At 46.6% G+C, this 23,030-nt stretch overlaps 1 protein-coding gene across 2 annotated transcripts in view; it reads left to right on the plus strand.

Annotated features, from left to right (window-relative positions):
• The first annotated feature begins 654 nt into the window (after positions 1–654).
• The window catches only part of LOC110293507 (paralemmin-2), a 187,044-nt gene continuing 164,668 nt past the window's right edge, over positions 655–23,030 (plus strand). For both annotated transcript variants that reach the window (XM_029475714.1, XM_029475715.1), the window contains exon 1: positions 655–1,112. In XM_029475714.1, coding sequence (XP_029331574.1) covers positions 1,068–1,112 — 45 coding nt within the window. In that variant the 5' untranslated portion in view covers positions 655–1,067. The remainder of the gene's footprint in view (positions 1,113–23,030) is intronic.

A 23,030-nucleotide genomic window follows, 5' to 3' on the forward strand; every position in this document is an offset into this window, starting at 1 on the left:
AGGAGCTTAGAGTTTAGTGCCTGACCTGAAGCTTGTGGGCTTCCCTCATATTACAGGGGCTCCCATCACCACTTGGCTTTTACATGGGTGCTGGGAATATAAACTTCAATCTTTATCCTTAAGCGCTTTACCCACTGAGTTATCTCCCCATGCTCCTAGCCACAATCATTTTTAAGGGTGTCTCTGCCAGGTCATTTGCAATCCTTCTCTTTTTTCAGATAAGTAAACTGGGGCTCAGAGTGATTTAGTTGTCCAGGAAGACACCCAGGACTTCAAACTCTGAGCTGTTTCGGTTGGTGTGTCACCAGAAGGGTGACCTATCTGGTGATACGCCCTGCCCTTGAGGGTACTACTATCTAAAGCACGTGGACAAGACAGCATTTATCTGTTGGAAATGTCCCCAGGTGGAGCCCAAGCATCTGGAGCCAGTTAGAAGGAGCTGGGGATGGTGGGTGGCCATAGCTGGCCTGTAAGGACACGTGCTGGGGCTTGCGTTCTGCCAAAGGCCCCTTCTGCTGGTATCTCTGCTCAGAGCAGAGGCGCCGCCTGGTCTTGTCTAGACCCTGAGTGTAGCGCGCGCGGCCACCAAGGCGCACCAGCTGTGCGCCCCCCAAGCCCCCAGCTCACTAATCACAAGCGCCCCAGGTGCCCCACTCGCGAGCGACGGCGGCAGCCACGGGTCCCCCACACCCCAGGGGCGGAGCGAGGCGCGGAGACGTCAGGGCGGGGACCTAGCGCTGCGGAGCGCGCTCTCCCGGAGGCTCCGGGCGGCCCACGTTCCGGGCTGGCGCGGCCGGTGGTGGCGGTGGCGGTTGAGACTGGGATCTTGCAGTTCGCGGCGGCGCTGGGGCGCAGCCAGGCGGCCGCGCCGGTGGAGACCGAGGCTGAGCTCTGAGCCAGCCGTGCGCGCAGCTTTGCCCGCCCCCCAGGAGCAGACCCCACGCGCCCTTAGGCTGTCCCCGGGGTCGAGTTGAGCTCCCCACGGGTGCCCTTTTATCTCCTTGGGTGACTACAGCGTGTGTTTTGTTTTTCTTCCTTTTTCCCCTGCCCGTGTGCCCTTCTCCAGGATGGCAGAGGCGGAATTGCACAAGGAGAGGCTGCAAGCCATAGCAGTAAGTCCACTTTTCATTTCATTTTCTTGCTCTATTGTCTGGGGTGGACGGGGACCTGTAGGCTCAGGGCCAGGGACATGCCAGCCTGGTAGCCTCGGGCCCTGTGCTGGGGTGAAAGTCTGTCCAGGCTTAGCGACGCTGCCTTTTGCCTTTTATATGTCTGTAGACTAAACCCCTGGGGGCACACTTGGGACTAGGAAGATTTGAACATGGAAAATTGGCTTAGAAATAAGATGCTTGCTGCCGCGCGCTTTAGGGATAGACTAAATGAGGGTGGTTTGTGTGTGTGTGTGTGTGCGTGTGTGTTGCGGGAACTCCTGGAATATTATTACCCAGTGCCCTTAAGCATATTGCCTTCCAACTCCAGAGAAGGGAGAGAGTGGTGACCCATGGTGGCTATCTTCCTCTTCCTAGCCATCTATCCAGTCAGCCAGCCACCTGAGTGGTAGAACGTCCCCCAGAATCCAGGAGTGCCCGTTTTCTTCCTCTGTTTGACATTAACAAGGGCTCTGGCACAGGCCACCACCCTAGAGAGGGAAGAGGCGTCTGACATCTGGGGATTGGAAGTAATATTTCAGGAGAGTCTCTTTCTTATGGGTGTGGATTATCTGAAAACCACTGGCTCGGCATACAAAAGAGCATCCGGCTTTGGCAAAGTTCTGCACTTACAGAGTACTGTACCATGTGCATCTTGGGTTGGGACAAGCGCTGTCTGACACTGCCTCAGTCGGAGAGGCCTTGCTGGTTCTGCCAGTGTTCCACAGATGTGGTTTTCACTGGAGCCACCACAGCTGGATTATATATTTCCTCTGCGGATGAGGGAATGGTTACTGGCGCTCTATGAAATAATGGCAAATTAAAGGAGGTCTGCTAGAATGTTGGCACAAAAGAATCTGCAGACATTCTTTCACTTAAGTACTTTTTCCCCTGTGCTCCAAGAGTTCCCTGGAAACACATAAATTTGTTGGAGAAGTACTGTGTAATGTTTTGGAAGCGACTGATGTATGAAAACGTTTGCAAATGCCTTTGGACGGTGGAGTCTTCGATGGCAAAGTGCACGCAGGCCTTTCTCATTTTAGGGACATTTGATGTGGACTCAGTAGCTCGGAGACCCCCTTTCTCACACTCTTCTGATTATGCCTTAGGGAGAGAGCTGTGCGTATACAACTTGGCTTCTGATGCTATCTTTGAACTTGATCCTTGGACTCAAGGAAGCTGTTTGTTCCTTTCTTCCCTTTCCACGCAGTGTGTGCACATTTTGATGGTTAATGGAGTTGCTCACAGATTTTAAAGTCAGTGTCAGGGCAGTGTGGCTGTCTGTCTTGAATTTGCTCCGAATGGTGCCATGAAGCTGGAGGGTGTTTTGTGTTGCTGGATAAAGGGCTGCTTCAACTGTTGACAAGTGTCTGCTCCAGAGAACACTCAAGCACTCCCATGGACTGCTGATGGCCGATTGCAACAGTTGTCGCATTTTCTGCCTCTGCACGACCAGTGTCCCTGCATGCCTGAGGGACAGCTGACTCCACTGAAAGGACTCACTTTCTGAGCACAGTGCCAATAGTAGCTAACCCGGGAGCCACCCCTTCCAAGTAGGCTTGAGTAATCTCAGTCACAGCCAAGGTGGTTTTCAAGAATGATCTAGGGGAACCCACAGTGTTCTCTTGAGCAGATAAGAAGGTAAACACCCACCCGTGCCTGTTCAGTTGTGGGACTGAGTGCATCCTGCGAATCTGGGGAGTTGTTGGGGAGTCTCAGGAATGGGGGGATCAACATCTGGTGGAGGAAAATTTTATGTGTTATCACTATGAGTGTGTGTGTGTATGAGAGAGAGAGAGAGAGAGAAAGAGAGAGAGAGAGAGAGAGAGAGAGAGAGAGAGAGAGAGAGANAGAGAGAGAGAGAGAGAGAGAGAGAGAGAGAGAGAGAGAGAGAGAGAAGAAAACAGCAATGGTGAACTTGTGGCTACAATCAGTACATAATTTTATACCACATTTTGGCTTAGTCCTCATGCTTTCTGGATTCAGCAAACTTTGCCTCTCTTGGCCCTTTCCCAGAATTCCCAGGGGGTTCTGAGACACTCACGATCTTTCCCCAGGGCTTAACACGCCTGAAGTCCCTCTGGAGATAAAGGGGAAGAGAATAATTCTTCACATCTTCACTTGCTTGGGTTCCTGGGTGTTGCTCAGTCTTGTGTCTGAGCCTCATTTTTTTTTTCTCTATAAAATGGGCCCAGGAGTTTATCTCTGCTTTTGAAGACTAGGAAAGTGAAGCACTTTGGCCCACATTTGCCATGGGGTGATGTTCATGCGGAGGCCTCAGCTCTTGTCTACGCTGCTGAAAAGGCACGGGGCAGCTCTGTTTTCCGTTTCAACTCTGAAATCCCTTCCTCTACAGCCGTGACTGGGACCTGAGGGCCCACTCACCTGCTCACTCAGCAGGTTTCTGTGGAGTGTCTCTCCCCTAGGGATTACCAGTGCTGTCGACAACCAAAGGAAGGTCTTGTCCCTGGATGCTTAGTTTTAAAAGGGGGTGGGTGTCTCATTATGGAGCCCTAGAACACACTATGCAGACCAGCCTGACCTTGAGTTCACAGTGACCCACTTGTCAGCTTCTGGAGTTCTGGGATTAAAAGTGTGTGCCTCCACTCCCAGCCCCAAGCTTAGTGTTTGAAAGGTCAGGTGTCACCCAGGTCATCCAGGCTGTCTGCTGCATGATCATCTGTGGGAAGCATCCAGTGTGGGTTACTAACTGGGTATAGTGCCTTAACCGAATCTACTAAGTCAGGCCGGAGACTAATCAAATTCGATTGGAGGGCTCTGTCAAAAGAAGAGCAACTCCATCCTTGGAGAGTGTCTTTCCTCCTTCTTGGCCCTTTTCATCTCTAGGAATATTCACACAGCTATCTAGACCCTAAGAACCAACAAGTGCTTCTGGCAGCAAAGTGAGTGAGGAGAAGGAATTCAGTGATCACCGTTGTACCTTTAACAAGCCTGGGGGTTAGGTGCGGGTCTCAATTAAACAAGAAGCTGCTCAGAGTCAAGGATGAATTTGGAGAGCACGTGAACAAGTATTGTGAAGGAAACAAGTAGGACAGTGGCCATGACCTCAGTGTGAGATATGGAAACCAGCCTCAAAGCGTGTGGAGCAACAGCCCCACCCCTAACCCCAAGAGCAGTCACTTGAACAAGGTTTGGAGAGTGGGTTAAGTAACATCGAAGTTAACACCATAACCTTCCCAATGACCATGGACATTTGCTTATTTTGTTTGCTTATTATTTATTTGGAACAAGTAGTGTGAGAAAGGAAAAGGCAAAAGCAAGAAGTGAAGTCAGTTGGCAGCATGAACCTGGTGAAAAGACTGAAGTATGTATGTGTGTGTACATATGTGTGTCATGTGTATTTGTGCACATGTGTGTGTTGTGTGTACATGTGTGTTATTTGTGTGTATGTGTGTGTTGTGTGTACATTTGTGTGTTATTTGTGTGAATGTGTGTGTTGTATGTATGCATGTGTGTGTTATCTGGGTGTGTATGTATGTTTGTGTGTTGTGTGTATTATCTGTGTGCATGTATATGTGTGTATCGTGTGTAAATGTGTGTGTGCATGTGTGTGGTGTGAGCACATGCATGTTATCTGAGTGCATGTATGTGCATATTCGAGTATGTGTGTGTCATGTACACACATGTTACACATGTGTAATGCATTTGTGTGTTATCTGTATGCATGTGTATACGCATTGTGTGTGTAGATGTGTGTTATCAATGTGGATATGGATGTGTGACTCATGAGTGTACATGTGTGTGGGGTAAGAGTACATGTGTGCTATCTGTGCACATGTGTGTAAATGTGTGTGCATTTGTGTGTTATCTGTATGTATGTATGTGTGTGTGTTATATGTGTACGTGTGTATGTGTGGGCATGTATGCGTTACCTGTGTGCTTGTATGCACAATTTTTTTATCTATGTGAATGTGTATCTGTGTTTATTGTATGTGTGCGTGTGCATATACATATGTGTTATCTGTGTGCATGTGTGTATGAGTGTGTGTTATGCACTTGCCTTTGCCTTTGTGTGTATTGTCGAGGTCAGAGGTGGATGTTAGATGTCTTTTTCTTGTCTTATATTTGTCTTTCTGAGACAGAGCTTCTCTCTGAACCTAGAGCTCCCTAATTTTGCTAGACTGGCCAGCCAGCCACTGAGATATGCCAGTCTCTGCCCTTTAGCACAGGAGTACAGACATGTGCCCCATGATAGGCTCTTTACATGGGTGCTGGGAATGTGAACTCAGGGCTTCATGCAGAGCCAATGTACCTTACCCACTGAGCTGCCCCCCACAAACTGCTTTTAAATTTTTATTTATTTTTATATCTGTGTATAGGTGTAAGTCTATGTGCAACATGTGTGAAGGTGCCCGAGGAATCCAGAGGTCATTGGTTCTCTTGAAACTGGAGTTGCTAGTGATGTGTACTGCCTGATGTAGGTGCTGGGAACTGAACCTGGGTCCTCTCCAACAACAGAAAGGACTCTTAACTGCTGACCCATCTTTCAATCTTCATGAAACCCTTATTAAAAATGCATCATCTCATTTAACTCTAGCAAGAAGCTTATAAAGTAGACATTACCCTCCTGTACCATTTTAGAGATGGCCAAGTCAGAAAGAAAACTGTTGGAACATTAAATATTAAAATTGGGGTTTCAACCCACAGAACAGACCACGGATTGCCCCCTAAGGTGGCTGCAGTACCTCATCTTTTCTCCCAAGGGCACTATGCAGGTGGTCTACAGTCTCCGTGTGAGCCCAAGACAGCAACAGACTGGTTGCATAGCAATGGAGAAACCTTAATGAACTGGGGGATGTAAATCCTTCGGAGGGTCTTGCAAGCCTAGGTTCTGGGCATGGCCATACCCAGTATAAATTCTAACCCAGTGAGTAACATTCTCTTGGGAAGGAAGCTGCTCGGTCTCAATGGAAACCAACTTTGGGGGAGGGTGTTGTGATGTTTCCGTATCCAAGGGGGAGATAGTTTTCCTTGGGTAACAGCCCCAAGAGCCCCATGAAAAAAGTCCCCAACATGACTGTGTCAACGTGTGCTGAAATACAGAACGCTAATGGAACCCACACTTCCCTGTGTGGAGCTTCCTCGTGTACTAGGAATACACTCTTTGTAATTGCACAGAACCTCACAATTCACACAAATGGTCTACACGCTGCTTTCATGCAGACATGTGGAGGCGAGTCTCAGTGTCTCCACCACACACTGGAGCATCCAGACCCACACAGCAAGATGCGAAAGAGTTTGGGGAAGCTCCGGTCTCTCCTGCTGCCTAGTGGTTTCCTGTGTCAGTGGCATATCCAGTCTGGAGGTACATGGGCTTAGATATGCTTTTATAGAATCAGGATGTTCTCTCTCTTTCCACCCTCCTATCCTCCTATCTCATCACCATCTTTTCTCCCCACAGGATCAGTTAGCAAGTTGATAGCTTCCACCTGACCCCATTCCTTGTCCTGAGTAGGCCTAGAGAAGAAAATATCTGTTGTTTTTTTTTTCTTAGTTTCATTTTTTAATCCCTTTTCTTTTTCAACAAGTCCCTGAGGTTTAAGTTAAATGAGGACCTAGGATCCCAGGAGGCTAACATCCTGAGATTGACCCATGCCACCTAGGTTGGTTTGCTTGAGCCGCATAAAAGCCCTTGATATACTTTACATATGACTCACGCCACTATCCCAAGTCAGGGACCCAAAGTTAAGGCTTTTAGTAACAAACACTGATTCTTGTGAGAACCATCACATACGCATCCCTGTGGACCTGTGTCATTGGTGGAGAGTTGACAAAGAACTAGGGAATTAAGAATCTTGGGTATTTATCTGTTATCTCCTTCCATCTCAGTGTGCCCTTATACAACTCCATGTAAAGGCCCAAGAAACCGTTTAGTAAGGATATTAGTGGAGAGGAAAGGTTTGCCCTAGCTTGAATCTGCAAGGCTGCCCAGGGATTAAGAGTCACCTTGGGACCTCTCAGGGTCCTTACAGGTCCCAAGGTGCCATGGGAGCCTTACACAAGCATGCATAAGGGTCACAGAAATTTACGGCTAGTTGTTTGTATCTGGGGGTTTCAGGGCTTGAGCCTCTGAGGACAAAGACCAACTGCTTCCCCAAACTCTCAAGTTCTGTGAGAAGCAGGGTACTTAGCACTTTTTAAAAAGTCATTTTGTAAAAAGCCAAGCAGTGGGAGTTATGGATTATGAGTGGCCAATGTCAGAAAGCCAGGGCTTAGTGGAACATAGCTGCCCTTCTAGAGGGGCTAGCAAGGACTTTGGGGGCATGGCTATTGGTCTTTTGAGCTATTCCCATTTCACCTAGAATTGTTTTGAGGGGGTTGTTGAACCCAGTCAGGTCATGCATGACCTTAAGTGACATGACTCAGGCTGAGATAACAAGTGGACATGATGCATAAAACAGGGTCCTTGAAGGCTGCCAGAGCCTTGCACAATCTGGGAGGGTAGTTATGAGCATGGGTTCTGGGCTCGGACTCTAGTCTTTTCATTAGTATCTGCACGATGCCCTTGTCCTTGGGTTTCCTCGTCTGTGAGACGGGGATGAGGAGAGAAGCCTGGTCATGGAGTCGCTGTCAGAGTGATCTGGGAAATGTCCTGAGCCACACTCAGAGCAGGCCTCCAGTGAATATGCACTGAAGCTTCTATTTACAGTAAATAAATAGCTCGGAAACTCATGCATCTTGAAATAGAAAAGGGACACAAAGGGACCGTTCTGTCAACCTCAACGTTTCTGCCAAATTAGGAAATGTTGGATGAACGCACTATCTGCTTAGAGTTTTCAGTGTAGGCTGACAACAGTAATGGAGTTCCTGGGGGGAGGTGGGGGGAGGCAGACACTGGGTGACCTGCTCTACCTCATGCCTTTGAGACAGGGTCTCTTACAGAACTTAGAGCTAGGCTGGTGGTCAGAAAGCCTCCAGATCCTCCTGTCTCTGCTTCCTACAGTACCAGGGTTACAGGCTTGTGTGAGACCATACCCGCCTTGTATGTGTGCTCTGGGATTCAGACTCAGGTTCTCTTGCTCATCAGCACATGCGCTTGCCCACTGAGCCATCTCTCCAGCCCCAGCAAGGATCTCTTGAAGCAGTGAACTGAGTAGGTTACAGAAGCAAGTGTGTGATCAGGGACACTGAGTGGAAAGCCGGGGCCTATGAAGCAGATGCCACCGAGCACTGAGGGTGCTGAGCAGTGAGGACGCAGGTGATTTGTGCTGAGTGAGAACCGGGCTTCTATGTTATGCAGCAACTCATCTTCAAGCGAAGCCAGGCATCTATTTTTTAAACAAAGGCTCTCTGTATTAAATGAAGAGTATGAGTGAGTTTAAAGACTGAAAAGATTTGTGGCCACATGCGATTGCTTTTGGTCAACAGGCAGGTATTTTGAGACCTTTGGATGGGTGGGGCTTTGGTCTTTACAATTAGTTTGTTTTCTATGTGCACTGGCTTAGCAGGATTTCGTACATACAGAGGCTGCAAAAGTAGTCCTCTGGGCGTTCTCCCAAGTGACTCACAAGGTTTAAAATTCTTAAAAAACAAAAACAAAACAAACAAACAAACAAACAAAAATCCTTTTGTGATAGTTTTGATCCCAGGTCCAGTCCCTTGCAGTCATGGATAGCACTGTAAGTCAGGATGTTCACCAGTGGGTACATGGCTGCTTTCGAAATCAAACCTCAAAGACCCTGTTCTTACAGAAGAATGTTGAAGACTATTTACCCAAGGTATGCAAATCTGACATGGTAAGTCAGATATGCAAATCTGAGTCTACTCACATCAGAATGCTTGAGATGATCCTGATTTTTTTTTTATCAGCTTCGGGTACAGAGAGACACTGCTGGCAGCAGCTCTTAGAATAGCAGTGACAGACATTTGATAGTCTCTCTCTCTCTCTCTCTCTCCCTGCATGTGCGTATGCATGTGTGCGTGCACATGCACACTCATGCAGTATAGAACAGTGATTCGCATTCCCCTTAGGATCGATTCCTTAAAGCACAAACTGTTGCTCCCCACTCCCAGCGTCTGAATGAGTAGACTTGGGAAGGAGACTTTGCTTCTCTAGAAAGTTTCCAGCTGTTTCCAGCTGCAGCTGCTGTTCTGGGGAACACACTTTGAAAACCATTGCTAAGGCTGGAAATCAATAGTAGAGAAAGGTCTGAGTCTTCATCAGTGCCATGTGCTCATCATGGCTTGCTTAAGAGTTTAGATTCAGTCCCTTTGAGCAAGAACTTAAGACAGCCCAGCCTGAAAATGGCACAGGTGCATCCGCACCCACATCTGTACGTCGGGTGGCTGGCCATCAGGAGGCCTTTTCTGGGAATGGAACTTAGTGGTTGATTGATTCATCAGGTCCTGAGGTTGGCCTCTAGAGTTTAAGGACTTTGGGGAGGAAGTTATAGTTTACCTGAGTACTCTCTTAGTTCTACTTAAATAGAGTGAAAATCTGTTGATCGCTTAAAGACAACTTCTAGAAGAATTTTCTTGGGATTAGATGGGTGGCTGGACAGGGTTTGTCTGGATAATCTGAACAGTCTGTGAGTGCTTGCAAGGAATTGTGATTGGCTAAGAGGGTTGGGTGCTTTTTATTGATGCTGAGTGGGTTGGGAGGTTTGCCCAGCATTGGGCTGACCCAAACTATACACTACAAAATTCCTTTGAGGAAGCTTTCTGAGAGCAACTCAGTGAAGACAAGAGATGCAGTAAAGGAGATTTCTAGGGCTGGAGAGATTATAACTCAGTGGGTAAAGCATCTATTATGCCACCGCCAGGACCTGTGTTCGGATCCCTGACCCACACATAAGAACCAGGCATGGTGGAGTGGGCCAGAACATGGGGGTGGGATGAGCAGAGACACATCTCTGGGGCATACTGACAAGCTGGGTTCCGGTGAGCTTCTGGTTCAGTGAAAAGACCCTTCCTCAAAAAACTAAGCTGGTGAGTGAGAGAAAATATCTCAAGTCAACTTCTCTCACAAGTGAGCACCTGTGGCACGCACATGTGTAAACCACACATAATAACTAGCTATATTTTCAACAGCACCAGGGTAAGGGCTTATAGAGAAGTCCAGGACCGGGTGATGTTATCTATAGGTGCAGAAAGCTCACTGCAAATCAGTCAACCAAATCTCTCGGGATCGCCTCCAGCTGCTTCACCTGCGACTCTAATCAGGCCCAGGTGAGCAGCAGCTGACGAGTGATTGCTTACTAATAGTTAAGGATTCTCCTCCGACTGCATGCACGCACACAAGTACGGCTTGTCATTGGTGTGTCCAAAAGGAGTCTATTCTCCCAAGTGTGCCATCCAGGCATCCCTATTTGTAGCATTCATTGTCTGAGCCAGCTCTTCATTTCTGGGAGAACTCAGACTCACCCAGTCTCTATTTGTCGTATAACACAAAGCACAGAAGCTGCACTGTGCTGCACGGAGCCTACGAGAACAAGGGTGGACTGTGGGTGACAGGCCACACAGCACAGTGCACTCAGTGGAGAAAAGGTCTCTCGGGCGTACTCTGAGCTTGGGATGTCATGCAGCTGAGTCCTACTTAAGACAGGAAAGGCCAGTAGGGCAGAGGTTGTTGTGGGTCGGTGCATATCTGAGCCGCATGTGTCCTGAGTTAAGGTTTACCTCTGCGTTTTCCAGCAGTCCTGTGTGGAGTTAAAATGTTTATAAGGAGATTATTGAACAGAGATGAACGAAGAGTGACAGAGGCTGCAGAGATGGCTCAGTTCATACAGCACCTTTCTTGAACACACAAGGACCTGAATTTCTTCCCTAGAACCTATTTTTAGAAAAGATGAGTGTGGTGAGACTTGTAATCCCAGGACTGAGGAGGCAGAGACAGGCAAATCCCTGGGCTCACGGCCAGCCAGACTTACCTAGTTAGTGAGCTCTCGGCCAATAACGAGCCCTGGCTCGAGAAAGAAAAAGTTATAGAACCTGGAGAACGAAGGCCAAAGTTATCCTTGGCCACCACACGCACACACACACACACTCACACTCATACACATGTACACACACATATACACACTCACACACATATACATAGCCCCTCACATACACACATGCTCATGCATGCTCACTCACACATATACACACACATATACTCACACATATACACACACACTCACACACTTACACATATACACACTTACACATATACACACACTCACACACATATACACACCCCTCACATACATACACATACACTCATACAATCTCACACATATACAGGCTCACACATATACACAAACTCACATGCATACTCATACACACACATATTCACACATATACACCTTTACACACTCATACACACTTATACATACATATACTCACACACATATACACACACTCATATGCACACACACTTATACATACTCACACATTCTCTCACACGCACATACTCGCAAATTCACACATATACACACATTAACAATCACATATACCCAATACACACTCACACATACTCACACACATATACACCCACATATACACTCACTGTGAACACACACGTGTGAGCATACCCACACACATATAGAAGCACAAGATTGAAAGACATGGAGAAAAGAGAATAACCTATTTGCATAGTGGACATTGGTTAAGAATACTTTGGGTTCACCTTTGGCCTTAAGTTTCAGTGCCTCAAGTATCATATAAGTTAGAAGAAAGACTTAGGGAGGCCATCACCTTTCCCTTGCCTAACATGGAAGCAAAAAGAAAAGCCATTCGAGTCCCAAGATTAAAGTCTGGATAAAAGGCCTAGGGTCAGCCCTCAGAGCAAGCTTTCTGCGTCTCATGCCCCCCATTGAGGACGATGTCGTTACCCTGGGGACCTTTGAGCCTACATTCTGAATTTGACCAAATGTCTTCAAGGCATTTGTAAAACCTGCCCACTCCCCACTTTTTTTTGCTGAAAAATTAAGTAGCCTTTCTACTGGGTATTTACTATTCTAGGTGGCAAGATTGCTCCTCCATCCCCCCAGTCTGCTAAATTATAACCAGTCATCTAAGTATTCCTTTTATTTTTAAGTTCAGGGCTGAAATGTAAAACTTTGAGGGTTAACTCCCCCCGACCCCCCCCACACATACACAAATGTTATCCTTAAGAGGAAAATATATGCTTGAAATTTTAACCCCATGGGCAAAGGCAGGGGGATTTTTTTCTTTCTCTTTTCTTTTATCTTTCTTTTTTCTTCTTCTGGATTTGATGTTGACAACATTAAGGCTGAGAAACACCAGCAAGGGCTTGAGGCTTTGAGTGGCTGGGATGCTGTGTGAGTTCTGTAAGTGACAAGAGACTGAAGCTGCGATTTGCGAGAGGCGACTCTTGACTGAGCGCCATGGAGTCAGACACGAGGCTTCCCTGACATGATAACAGTTGCCATCTCTAATGTGGTAAGATGAATTCACGGCCATTGAAGTCTGCACATGCGTGTTCCAAACTTAGTGCTAGGAATGAAGTGAAACCTCAGAACCCCATCATCGGAACAGTAGACAGATAAGTGTGGTGCAGATAAGAGACCATCCTGAAGGCTGGATACAGAACACACTCCTGGATCCTCACAACCACTGTACACATTCTTCCCCAGCCTTAGTAACAGTGAGAATGAAATATATCAGATCCACATCAGATCTGATAAAGGAAATGAAGACACAGAGAAGAGGCCAAGGTGAAGGTGATTTCTATCCCTCAGTTATCACCTTTCTTGCTTAGATGCTCCTGGCTGTCTCTGGCTAGCTGTATCTCTCTTCTTTTCCCTAAGCGGAAGCTGCAAACATCCTGGGCTAGGAAGGACTCATCTTAAGTGGGTGTCTTAGTTACCGTTCTCTTACTGTGATAAGACACCATGACCAAAGCAACTTGCAGAAGAAACAGTTTAATTGGGGGCTTTACAGTTCAGAGTGCGAGTCCATGACCATTGCCCACCACGGTGGGGAGCATGGCAGCTGGTGAGCAGGCATAGTGCCGGAGCAGTAGCTGAGAGCTTACATCCTGAGGCATAACCATGAATCAGAAAGTGAGAGCTAACTGGAAATACTGTAGGTTTTGCAATCTCAAAGTGTATCCCCAGTGACACTCCACCTCCAACAAGGCCACACCTCCTGATCCTTCCCAAACAGTTCTATTAACTGGGGACCAAATATTCAAAAATATGATTCTTTGGGGGGCCATTGTTATTTAGTTGATCATCTTCCCTTTTGGAGACAGGGGGTCCAAAAATTGAGCAAAGGGTGATCATTCTATCCTGCAGCTGCTTCTGGAGGAGGTTAGATAAGTTTCCCAGACTTACAAATTATCTGAGGTGTAAGCACTGTGTGGAATAATTCACATTAGGGTAAACCCCAGATATGCGCAGGAGCTAATTAGTGTGGCTGAACCCTGGAGATGATAGTAAAGAAGAAAGATCAGGAAAAAAGCAGTCATTCCTACCTCCAGGTGATAGATTTATGGGACTCAAGTCTAGAGTCCTCGGCCTTTACAAGAGGACTTTTGGGAAAGATCTGTCACTGTCTACATACTCAACAACCATTTAAACCAAATATAAGGAGATTTAAAGATGGACCTAATAAGCTTCATTTCCCCCACCCCAGCCCACTCTCCCTCAGCCCCATCCTGGGCCGAAAGTTTTCGACTATGCCTTTCAGAGTACATTTTGTTTAATCCTAAAGCAATTGTGTATAAGATGGGTGTTGGATGGGTATTACAGCTCGGATCTAAGTGAGATATAGATACATTTATGTTTGTTTGAAGTCTGGTGAGATGTGACAGCAAGAGGCCCATGTGTCACAGACTCAAGGGCCCTTTGGGATCTGTGTATTGTTAAAACAAACAAACAGCAAAACAACGGTAGCAGCAGCAGCAACAACACCACACAGGCTGGGCTCAGAGTCAAGGCTCCTCCTGGAATCAGGCCCTTCTCCAGCATGCTGGGGCAATCCGGATTTCTCTGTAAGAAACCCAACTGTAATCAATCCCTCTTCAAAGGAGAATTTAATGAACAGAGAGCAAAAATTGACATCAGTTTTTTGATGTTGGAATTTAGTATGATATAAATTTATGTAGTCACCAGAACAATCAGGGTAGGATTATTCTACCTCCCCAGGAAGCATTGTTGTTAAAACCGAAATCTAGAGCACTTGATCCTACCTTCTCCCTGCATGGAGCGCTCAAGTTGATTAAAGCCAGACCCTGGCTGAAACAGGGAGCCAGGCTTTCTGTCACGGTGGGGGTCTGAGTTGTCTGAACCCCACTCCCCAGGCTTGTGTGACAAATGTTTGCATCTCCCTTGTAAGCATGTCCCACTTCATCTGGTACTTAGCATCCCTGCTTTTAGCGCCTTAAGCCAGAGGCTGTGGAGCTGTTGCACAGAAGAACTTATAGGAACGGGTGTTTGTGTGATGTCCACACTTAGTGGGACTGCTTGTGTTCGTCTGCCTTTTGGCAAGATCAGCTCCTTCACGTAGGCTTCATCTTCACAAACAGGTTTAAAATCCACCCTGTTTGTGTTTCTGTCAGGAAAGCAAAAGAGAACTCTTTGGCTTTATTTATTTAATTACAGTGTGTGTTGTGCCCATACTTTTTTGGCTACTTTAGTGGGTTCTTACATCTACCATCTTTCTCCACCCCAATCCTGTCCAACCTTTCAACACTAGGTAGGTGAGAAAGAAGGTTAGAGGAGAAAGGGGGTGTAGATCTCTTTAGACTACTTCCTGCTGATTAGGGGCGAGTCCAGTCTTTATTGTCAGGAATATCTCCAACCAGCAATCCAGGACACGCAACAGCAGGAACCACCAGCAGCCTCTCAGGGGTTTTTATACCCTCTCAGAGTCTCCAGAATCCCAAATGGAAACTATCTTCAGCTGGCAGAATCATGCCCCTGCAAATCACAGTCAGCTGCCGTGGACAATCTGAAGCAGTCCCACATCTGACACCTGGAATTAAAACAAAACGTAATCATATAACATAACTAGATTTTTTTTTAAAGAAACCAAAATTCTCAATATGGTGTCTGTCTGTCTGTCTGTCTGTCTCTCTCTCTCTCTCTCTCTCTCTCTGTGTAGGTCAGAGGTCAACATATGGGAATCAGTGTTCTCTCTTTCCATCATATGGGTTCTGGGGATGAAAAAAAGATCGCCATGTTTGGTGGCACTGAGCCCTCTCCCTGGACTATGTCTTTGATTTTAAACAGCTGATTTGTGAGACCACAGGACGTGTGTTAGCTATGTGTGCCTCCCCAGAAGGTTAATATGTACTTTCAAGAGTTGCTTTGTGAAGTTGTGCATGGTGGCACAAACTTTATTCCCGGCACTTGAAAGGCAAATGCAAGAAGATCTAGAGTTCAAGACCAGCCTGAACTACATAGTGAACACTTAGCTTTAAAACACACACACACAAACAAAAAACAAACATAAGAAGGAATGGGGCCCTAGCACAGTGTTAGAGCAGCCATCTAGTGTGTCAAACATTCATCGTGTAGTTCGCTGCACTGCAGAAAATCAAAACCACCATCACCAACCATGTTCCACAAGAAACCAGTCATGTCCTTTCAGAAAGGAACAAGAAATGGTCTGATGTATACCTGAGTGGGGAGGACAAGTGGATGGAGAAACCAGTAAATCACTGCCTTGCCTCAATCTCTTCTGTTCCTCTTCTCTGGCTCGACATCCCAATACCACAAAACTGCAAAAGCTAAAGGAGAAAATTGGTCATACCGAGTTTTAAAACAATACTGAAATGTCAGGGCTAGACAGATGACTCAGCAGTTAAGAATGACTGCTGCTCTCGAAAAAGACCTGTGTTCGGGTCCCAGCACCGACTCAGAGCTGCCTCTCCCTCCAGCTCCAGGGGATCCAATGTCCTCTGGCTTCTGCAGACACCAGGCATACGTGTGATGTGTGTGTGTGTGTGTGTGTGTGTGTGTATGTGTGTGTATGTATGTATATGCAGAACCCTCATATACATGAAGTAAAATAAAAAATATACAACTAAAATTAAAAAAAAGAAATGTGAGCCATTAGTACTCCATAAAAACAACCAGTCCCCAGATCTTACCCTCTGCTGAGGGTGATGACTCCTCCTAGTGCACAGTACAGGACTCACACAGCACTCGCTGTCATCCCATTCCTAGTCTGGATGCTCGGATGATGTTGTAATAACGGCTGTGATGAAGCGTATTGATTGTCAACTTGACAGAATGTGGAAGGAGAGAAACCTCTAGGACTGTCTGCAAGGGGGTTCTAGATTTGGTTAACTGAGGTGAGAAGCCACACCCTAACAGTTGATGCCTCCAGGGCTCCTGGGATGAATGAGAGAAGGAAGCCAGCTGAATACCAGAGTTTATTTTTCTCTGCTTCCTGACTGAATGCATTGTGACCAGAGGCCTAAAGCCACTGCCACCTCACTCTCCTGCCACCGTCCTTGCGGTCATGTGGACTGTGTGCCCTGGAACTGGAAGCCCAAATAAACCCTTCGTGCCTGAGGATGCTTTAGTTTGTTTGTTTGTTTTCTGATGGCACGAATAACTGATATAGTTGATTTTTTATCTTGATCTTTTGCTCACCTATTTCATTTATGGTGACTTAGGGGACAAGAGGGATGGTCCATTCTACACAGCAAGGCTGCAGTGAACAATAAATTATTGTAATTAAAACAGCACAGGAGCCCACTGTTCTTTTAGTGTATAACATTATTTTTGTTTCATTTTATTTTATGTAAGTGAGTGGTTATTTTCTGCATGTATGTCTGTGACCCACTTGTACACCTGGCACCTGTGAAAGTCAGGGGAGGGCATCAGATCCTTGAGACTGGAGTTACAGACAGCTGTGGACCACCTCATGGTTGCTAGGAACTGAACCCAGGTCTTTTGGGAGAACAGATAGGACTCTTAACCCATTTCTCCACACCCCTCCTGCCCCCAAGATGCAATTTTTAATTTAGAACGGGAGCTAGCAAACCATACCCCATGTGCCAGAGCTGTTCAGCAGCCCCCCCTTTCAGAAGTCTGACTCACACCATTTTAAATGACTTCACAAACAAACAAAAAATTTAGGAATATTTCACAACACATAAAAAATGTAATGAAATTCTAATTTTATTATCTACCAGTGAAGCTTTGTGGTACCACAGTCCTGTGGTTGTGTGTAGCTGTGTTTGTGGGGAGCCAGCAGACTGGGGTCATAGCAGAGTTCAAAAGACATTTAAGGCCTAAACTATTTACTGTCTGTTGAGAGAAAAACTTTGCTAATCTGCTGTCCCGGGTAGCACATCTTCTGCGACTGTAATTACAGTAAAAGCTATAAAAAGCTTTTAGTTAAAGAGATTACAGGGGGCCAGGGAGATGGCTGAGGACATAGAGTGCTTGCTGTGACACTGTAGAGACCAGTTCTGGGCACCCTGAGAAGAGACATAATAATGCAACGTGCTCAAGAGCTGGTGTCTGAGTTTCCCCTGAAGTCCTCACTACCTAAGCCAACTCCATTTTGTTGACTTTAGAAAACCAGATAACGTGATCCCTTAGGGTAGAAGTGTGCCCATCTAAAAATGTCAATATAGTCTAAACCATTTTTTTTTTCTGCCAATAAGGACAGAGGACATAAGAGGGAAAAGCACTGCAGATTTTCCAGATGAATTTGCTGTATTCTATAGAATTTGCTAGAATGTTAACTTTTCTCTTCTGGAGAACTTTCAGTGTGAGGTGTTTGAGTAGAGGTCAGAGAGTGCACGAGCTATGTTTTCTGTGTCTGAGGAAAGAAGCCAAGGAAAGCTAACCAGGCCATTTCCTTAGAGTCTATCCCTCCCCCGCCCCCCCGGGGCCCATCAAGCCACAGCTCTGAATTGCCAATAAAGTGGGGGTCCCCGTGGAAGCTGCTGATGGCCAGGGGTAGCTGACCCACACTGGGTGTCCCGGTAGCATCAGGTGCTTCTTGTGTCCTTCGTTCCATGCCTTATTCAGAAAGGTCAGCTGCCATTTGGAATCTTTCAGCCTGGACACTTCCCCGGGGCCTTTGGTGTTTCTGTAATATTTTCAAATTGCCCAAGGTTTGGAGAGATAGCCATATTGTGAAATCATGTTCAAAAACCATGATGACCACAGGCCTTGGGCTAAATGTTACCATGCTGGAGACAGAAGTGTGGACAATCAAATAGTTTGTACTGTAGGTTCTGCTTCCAGGTCCTGACCCCAGTGCTGTCTTCTTGGGCTGCTTGTTGCCAGCTACATGGAGAATGAGAAACATACCACGGAGTTCAGGATTTCTCTTCTGTGACACTGTTAACTTTTCAGTCCAGATCATTCTCTGCTGTGGCTGTCCCATGCATCACGTGACATCTAGTAGCATTCCCTGGTCCCCCTTCTCCTCATTGTGATAATCTTGGTCATTGCCAAGTGTCCCATGGATGATGAAATAACCCGTTTTGATGGGCTGGAGATGTGATTCGGTTGGTAGAGTGTTTAGCTAGCGTGCACATAGCCCAGTGATTAACCTGGAGTACTACAGGAACCAGGCATGGTGGTCAATATCTGAAATCCCAGCTCTTGGGAGGAGGAAGTAAGAGAATTGGAAGTTCAAGGTCATCCTTGGCTACATAGTAAGTTAGAGACCAGCCTAGTACATAAGACCCTGTCTCAAAAACAAAACAAAACAAACAAAACAAAACCAAACCCCACACATCAAAAATACCCTCATTTGAGAACTGCTGATGTGCTATGTAAGGATACTCGACCAACTGCATTTTCCATTTTTATATCATCAGGATTCATTCCTTTAAGTGTGAATTCTCAGCACTAATGATTTGTTCCTCTAAACCTTGGTGGGGATAAGGGATACTAGAGGGATGGCTCAGCATAAAGAGCTCTTACAGCTCTTGCAGAGAATCTGAGTTCAAATCCTGGCATTATGTCGGGCAGCTCACAACCTCCTATAACTCCAGCTCCAGGGGAACCAGATGTCTGTGACCCCAGTAGGCACCTGCACTCACATGCATGTACCCCCAACACATATACATAATCCAAAAAATTAAAATTTAAATCTTTAATTTGTTGTAGTTTTTGTATTTTTTTTTGTTTGTTTGTTTTTATTTCCATAATACCCTACGACAGTGTACAGATTTCTCAAAAAGGATGATGCCTAGAACCTGGGTGCCAAAGACTTTTCATCTTGCATGTGAAACCCAGACAGTGGCTACCTGTCACACTGTCTGAGGGAGAGCTTTGAAGCTGTGGTTCGGTGTTGGGCAAAGGACACCAGCTGGACTGGTATTGTCCTTGGAGCACAAGCTATGTTGAGTTGCCTGGTATAAATAGTCCTTGGATGGAGGTCTCTGAGCCTTAGCTGAGCTGCTGCTGGGACACCATCTATACAAGGTTCCTACTGTTCACTGCATGGGTGTGTGAGAGCTTTCCAGAACTGATGGGGGACTGGTCAGGGAAAGCATAGAAAAAGAGGAGGAGGGGGAGGAGAAGAAGGCAGAGGAGGAGGAGGAGAGCAGCTCAAATTAACTTCCTGTCTTTTTCCCTTGCCTGAAATTTATTATCAGTGAGTTCTTCAGACCGGAAGTCTGAAATTAATGAGTACAGTGGGAGGTGGTTAGAGAGGCTTGGTTTCTTCTGAGGGCAGTGAGGAAGGATTTTCCCCCAGTCCTCTCTCCTTGCTGCACAGAGAGCCATCTTCAGTATATCTCTTGGTATCATCTCCCTTCTCTGTGTCCACATTTCCCCTCTGTATCAGGACACCAGTCGTTTTGAGAGCCTGTCCTGGTGACGTCATTTTGACCCAATTCCTCTGTAAAGCCTGAGTAAGTTGCCTTCTGAGGAGCTGGAAGTGAAGAGTTTGGAGGATAAGACACAGCGTGTGCCTGGATCCCTGCCATTGCAAGGCACCCAGCACCCTGCTCAGCTTCTACAGTGGAAGCTGGGTCCCAAGGGAGGTGATGTCAGGAGCACATACAGAGGAGCCATTAGCCTCAGCCCTCTGTCCTGCTTTCACACGCGACTTCCTTTGAGTTCCAGAACCTTCAGCATCCCTGTGCCCTCTGTCTTTTGTCTGAAAGGAGAAAGCAAGACAACATTTCACACCACCATGTGACCAATATTAAATATCACCCCCCAACACACACCTGTCAAAAGCAGTGAGACATGTGGTGAACTACCTCAATGGAACAAGAACTCAGCCACCTGTACCTCTGCCATCTGCAGTTTCTTTAGTAACTTGGACTGCTCCTAGCTTACCATAAATAATGAATGAAATGTTCCCCATAGGGTCACAGTTGTCCCAAGTTGACAAGATTCTCTCACTTTCATCATGTTGGGGGGGGGCAGTGAGTGAACAGGGCAGATACTAATTCCCACAGGGGCTCCAGGCACAGCTGAGAGGTTTGTCTCAGATTTGCCGGGCTCCGTTCAGAGCCCACACTCTTCTGGCTCTGTACCCAGCCCACTGTTCCAATGCCCCCCCCCCTGGTGCCCTGCTTTCTTCTTCTGTCCTGATGCCCATGCCATAGACTCACAGAGATTCACAAGTCCTCTAGTAGGCCAAAGGAGGAGAGTGGACAAAGTCAATAGGTGTGGGATGGAACAGAACAGTGTCCAGAAGTGTCCTGAAATCAATTGTGGCTAGAGCCTGCTGGGAAATAGGGCAGTAGAGTAGTGTTCAAGGCAGAAACTGATTCTTGGTCCCAGGCATGGTGGGGAGACCTGGAGATATGTGGCTTCCCAAGGACTGCTGTGTGACAGGACACGATTTGAACCTTCCTAGTCCCTTGTACCTACCACTTCCAAAGCTGTTAACATTCCAGAAGACTCATGTGGTGGCTTTCATTTATCCTGCACAATGGTTCGCTTAAGCTTCCATCGATAACCCCTGGAGTCATTTCCAGTGGACTGACACCCACAGTAGTGTCTTCACCCACTTGTGCTGGAGACCTGTATCCTTTGGAGAGCCAGTTTATCACTGGAATGTGAAGGCTATTTCTGGACAGTGACATCCTCTTCAACTTTCAGAAGAGCCTGGGAATAAAGGGGGTGACTCAACCTTCACTTATTTTAGGGAAGCTAAGAATTTAATCTGGAGCCACTTAGCTTCCCCATTGCTTGCCAGTGGTATGCTATTGAGGTGGAGATCAGCAGGCAGAAATACTGTATTGATCCTCCACTGATGGCTACTCGACTCCCCCTACACCCAGACCAGGTTGATGGATTTTAACAGAGGCTATAAAACTCACACCAACAAACCTTTAAGTCGGAGGAGTATTTTCAGGGCTGATGAGCTGGTACCACAAAGGCTCCTGTTAACCTACAAGGTGAGGCACACCGCTGTGACTTTGCAAAATCACCTCATTTGATGGAAGCATTCCATTCTGTTAGAGGCGTTGCTTCCCTCTTTTTGCAAGCAGTGAGTGCTACCCTCAGAACGTCAAACACAGACCCAAGGTATGAGTCCAGATTTGAACTCTGAAGCCCATGCCAATGACCCCAACATGGCTGACATTTGCTGTCATCCCCTGGTCGTGCGCTGAGGTCATTAATTGATCGTGAGGCTATTTCCCGCTCACCTCAGACTTGCTTCAGGATCCTTCTCAAGAGAGGCCTCTAGGCAGCCAAAGCTTGCAGCTGAACGTTTGCAGTACTGGGGTGGGGGAAAGCTCTTTCTCATTTTAGCTTTGCCTTCCTTTGTTCTGACTCAAAACGGGAGTCTTAATTCAGCAGTGGCTTTTTCCTCTTGTTACTCCTTTCTTAAAACCTACATTTATTTATTTGTGTATTTATTATTTAGTTTGTTTGTTGGGCTGCTTGGTTTGGTTTTTGAGCCAGGATCTCTCTGTGTTTCCATGGCTGTCCTGGAACTCATTCTGTAGACCAGACTCATAGAGATCTGCCTGCTTCTACTTCCTGAGTGCTCAGCCCAGCTTATAATCTTTATTTTGTTTTTAATGAGTCAGGAACTCATTACAGTTTTCTATAGTCAGGGGATAATCTGTGGGTTTTAAATTTATTGATTGTTACAGTGTCTGTACATGATGGAAAAAGTATGAATGCCACAGGGCCTGAGTCAGGGGTCAGAGGACAAGTTTTTGGAGATGTCCCTTTCCATCTCCAAAGGGGGGAAAAGTCTGTTTTCTTTCCAGTATAGGGCCTAAGCACCTTGGTGGGGAAATGCTATTTGGAGACTCAAAGTCTTGATGACAGCCAAGGGGGGATGAGCCGTAAAGCCCTGTGCCATTTAAGGCAGGCAAAACTTCCACATGGTTCAGGATGTCACAATGACATGGGGTGGTGGGAGGGTTAAGACACAGGATGGTGATGGGACAGACTGCAGAAGCATGTGCCCAGCTTCCACTGTGTGAGGCATGCCAGCTCGGCAGACAGAGGAGAGTACCAAGTAGACCTGGACCCAACAGAGAGAAGGCAGATCTTCAAAAGGAAAGTGGGATAAGAGAATGGAGATGGTGCAGAGATGGCTCAGGATTAAGACTGCTTGCTGTTCTTCTAGGGGATGACCTGGGTTTGATTCCTAGAGCCACATCAGGTGACTCACAACCCCACACGAGGTGGGTCACAACCATCTGTAACTCCAGATCCAGTGTCTGATGGCTCTGGTCTTCATGCACATACACATACCAATGTACACATGCAGAGAGAGAGAGACAGAGACAGAGACAGAGACAGAGACAGAGACAGAGACAGAGACACAGACACAGACACAGACACAGACACAGACACAGACACAGACACAGACACAGACACAGGCACAGGCACAGGCACAGGCACAGGCACAGGCACAGGCACAGACACAGACACAAACACAGACACAGACACAGACACAGACACAGACAGACACAGACACACAGACACAGACACAGACACAGACACAGAC

Source organism: Mus caroli, chromosome 4, assembly GCF_900094665.2.
Source record: "Mus caroli chromosome 4, CAROLI_EIJ_v1.1, whole genome shotgun sequence".
NCBI lineage: Eukaryota > Metazoa > Chordata > Mammalia > Rodentia > Muridae > Mus > Mus caroli.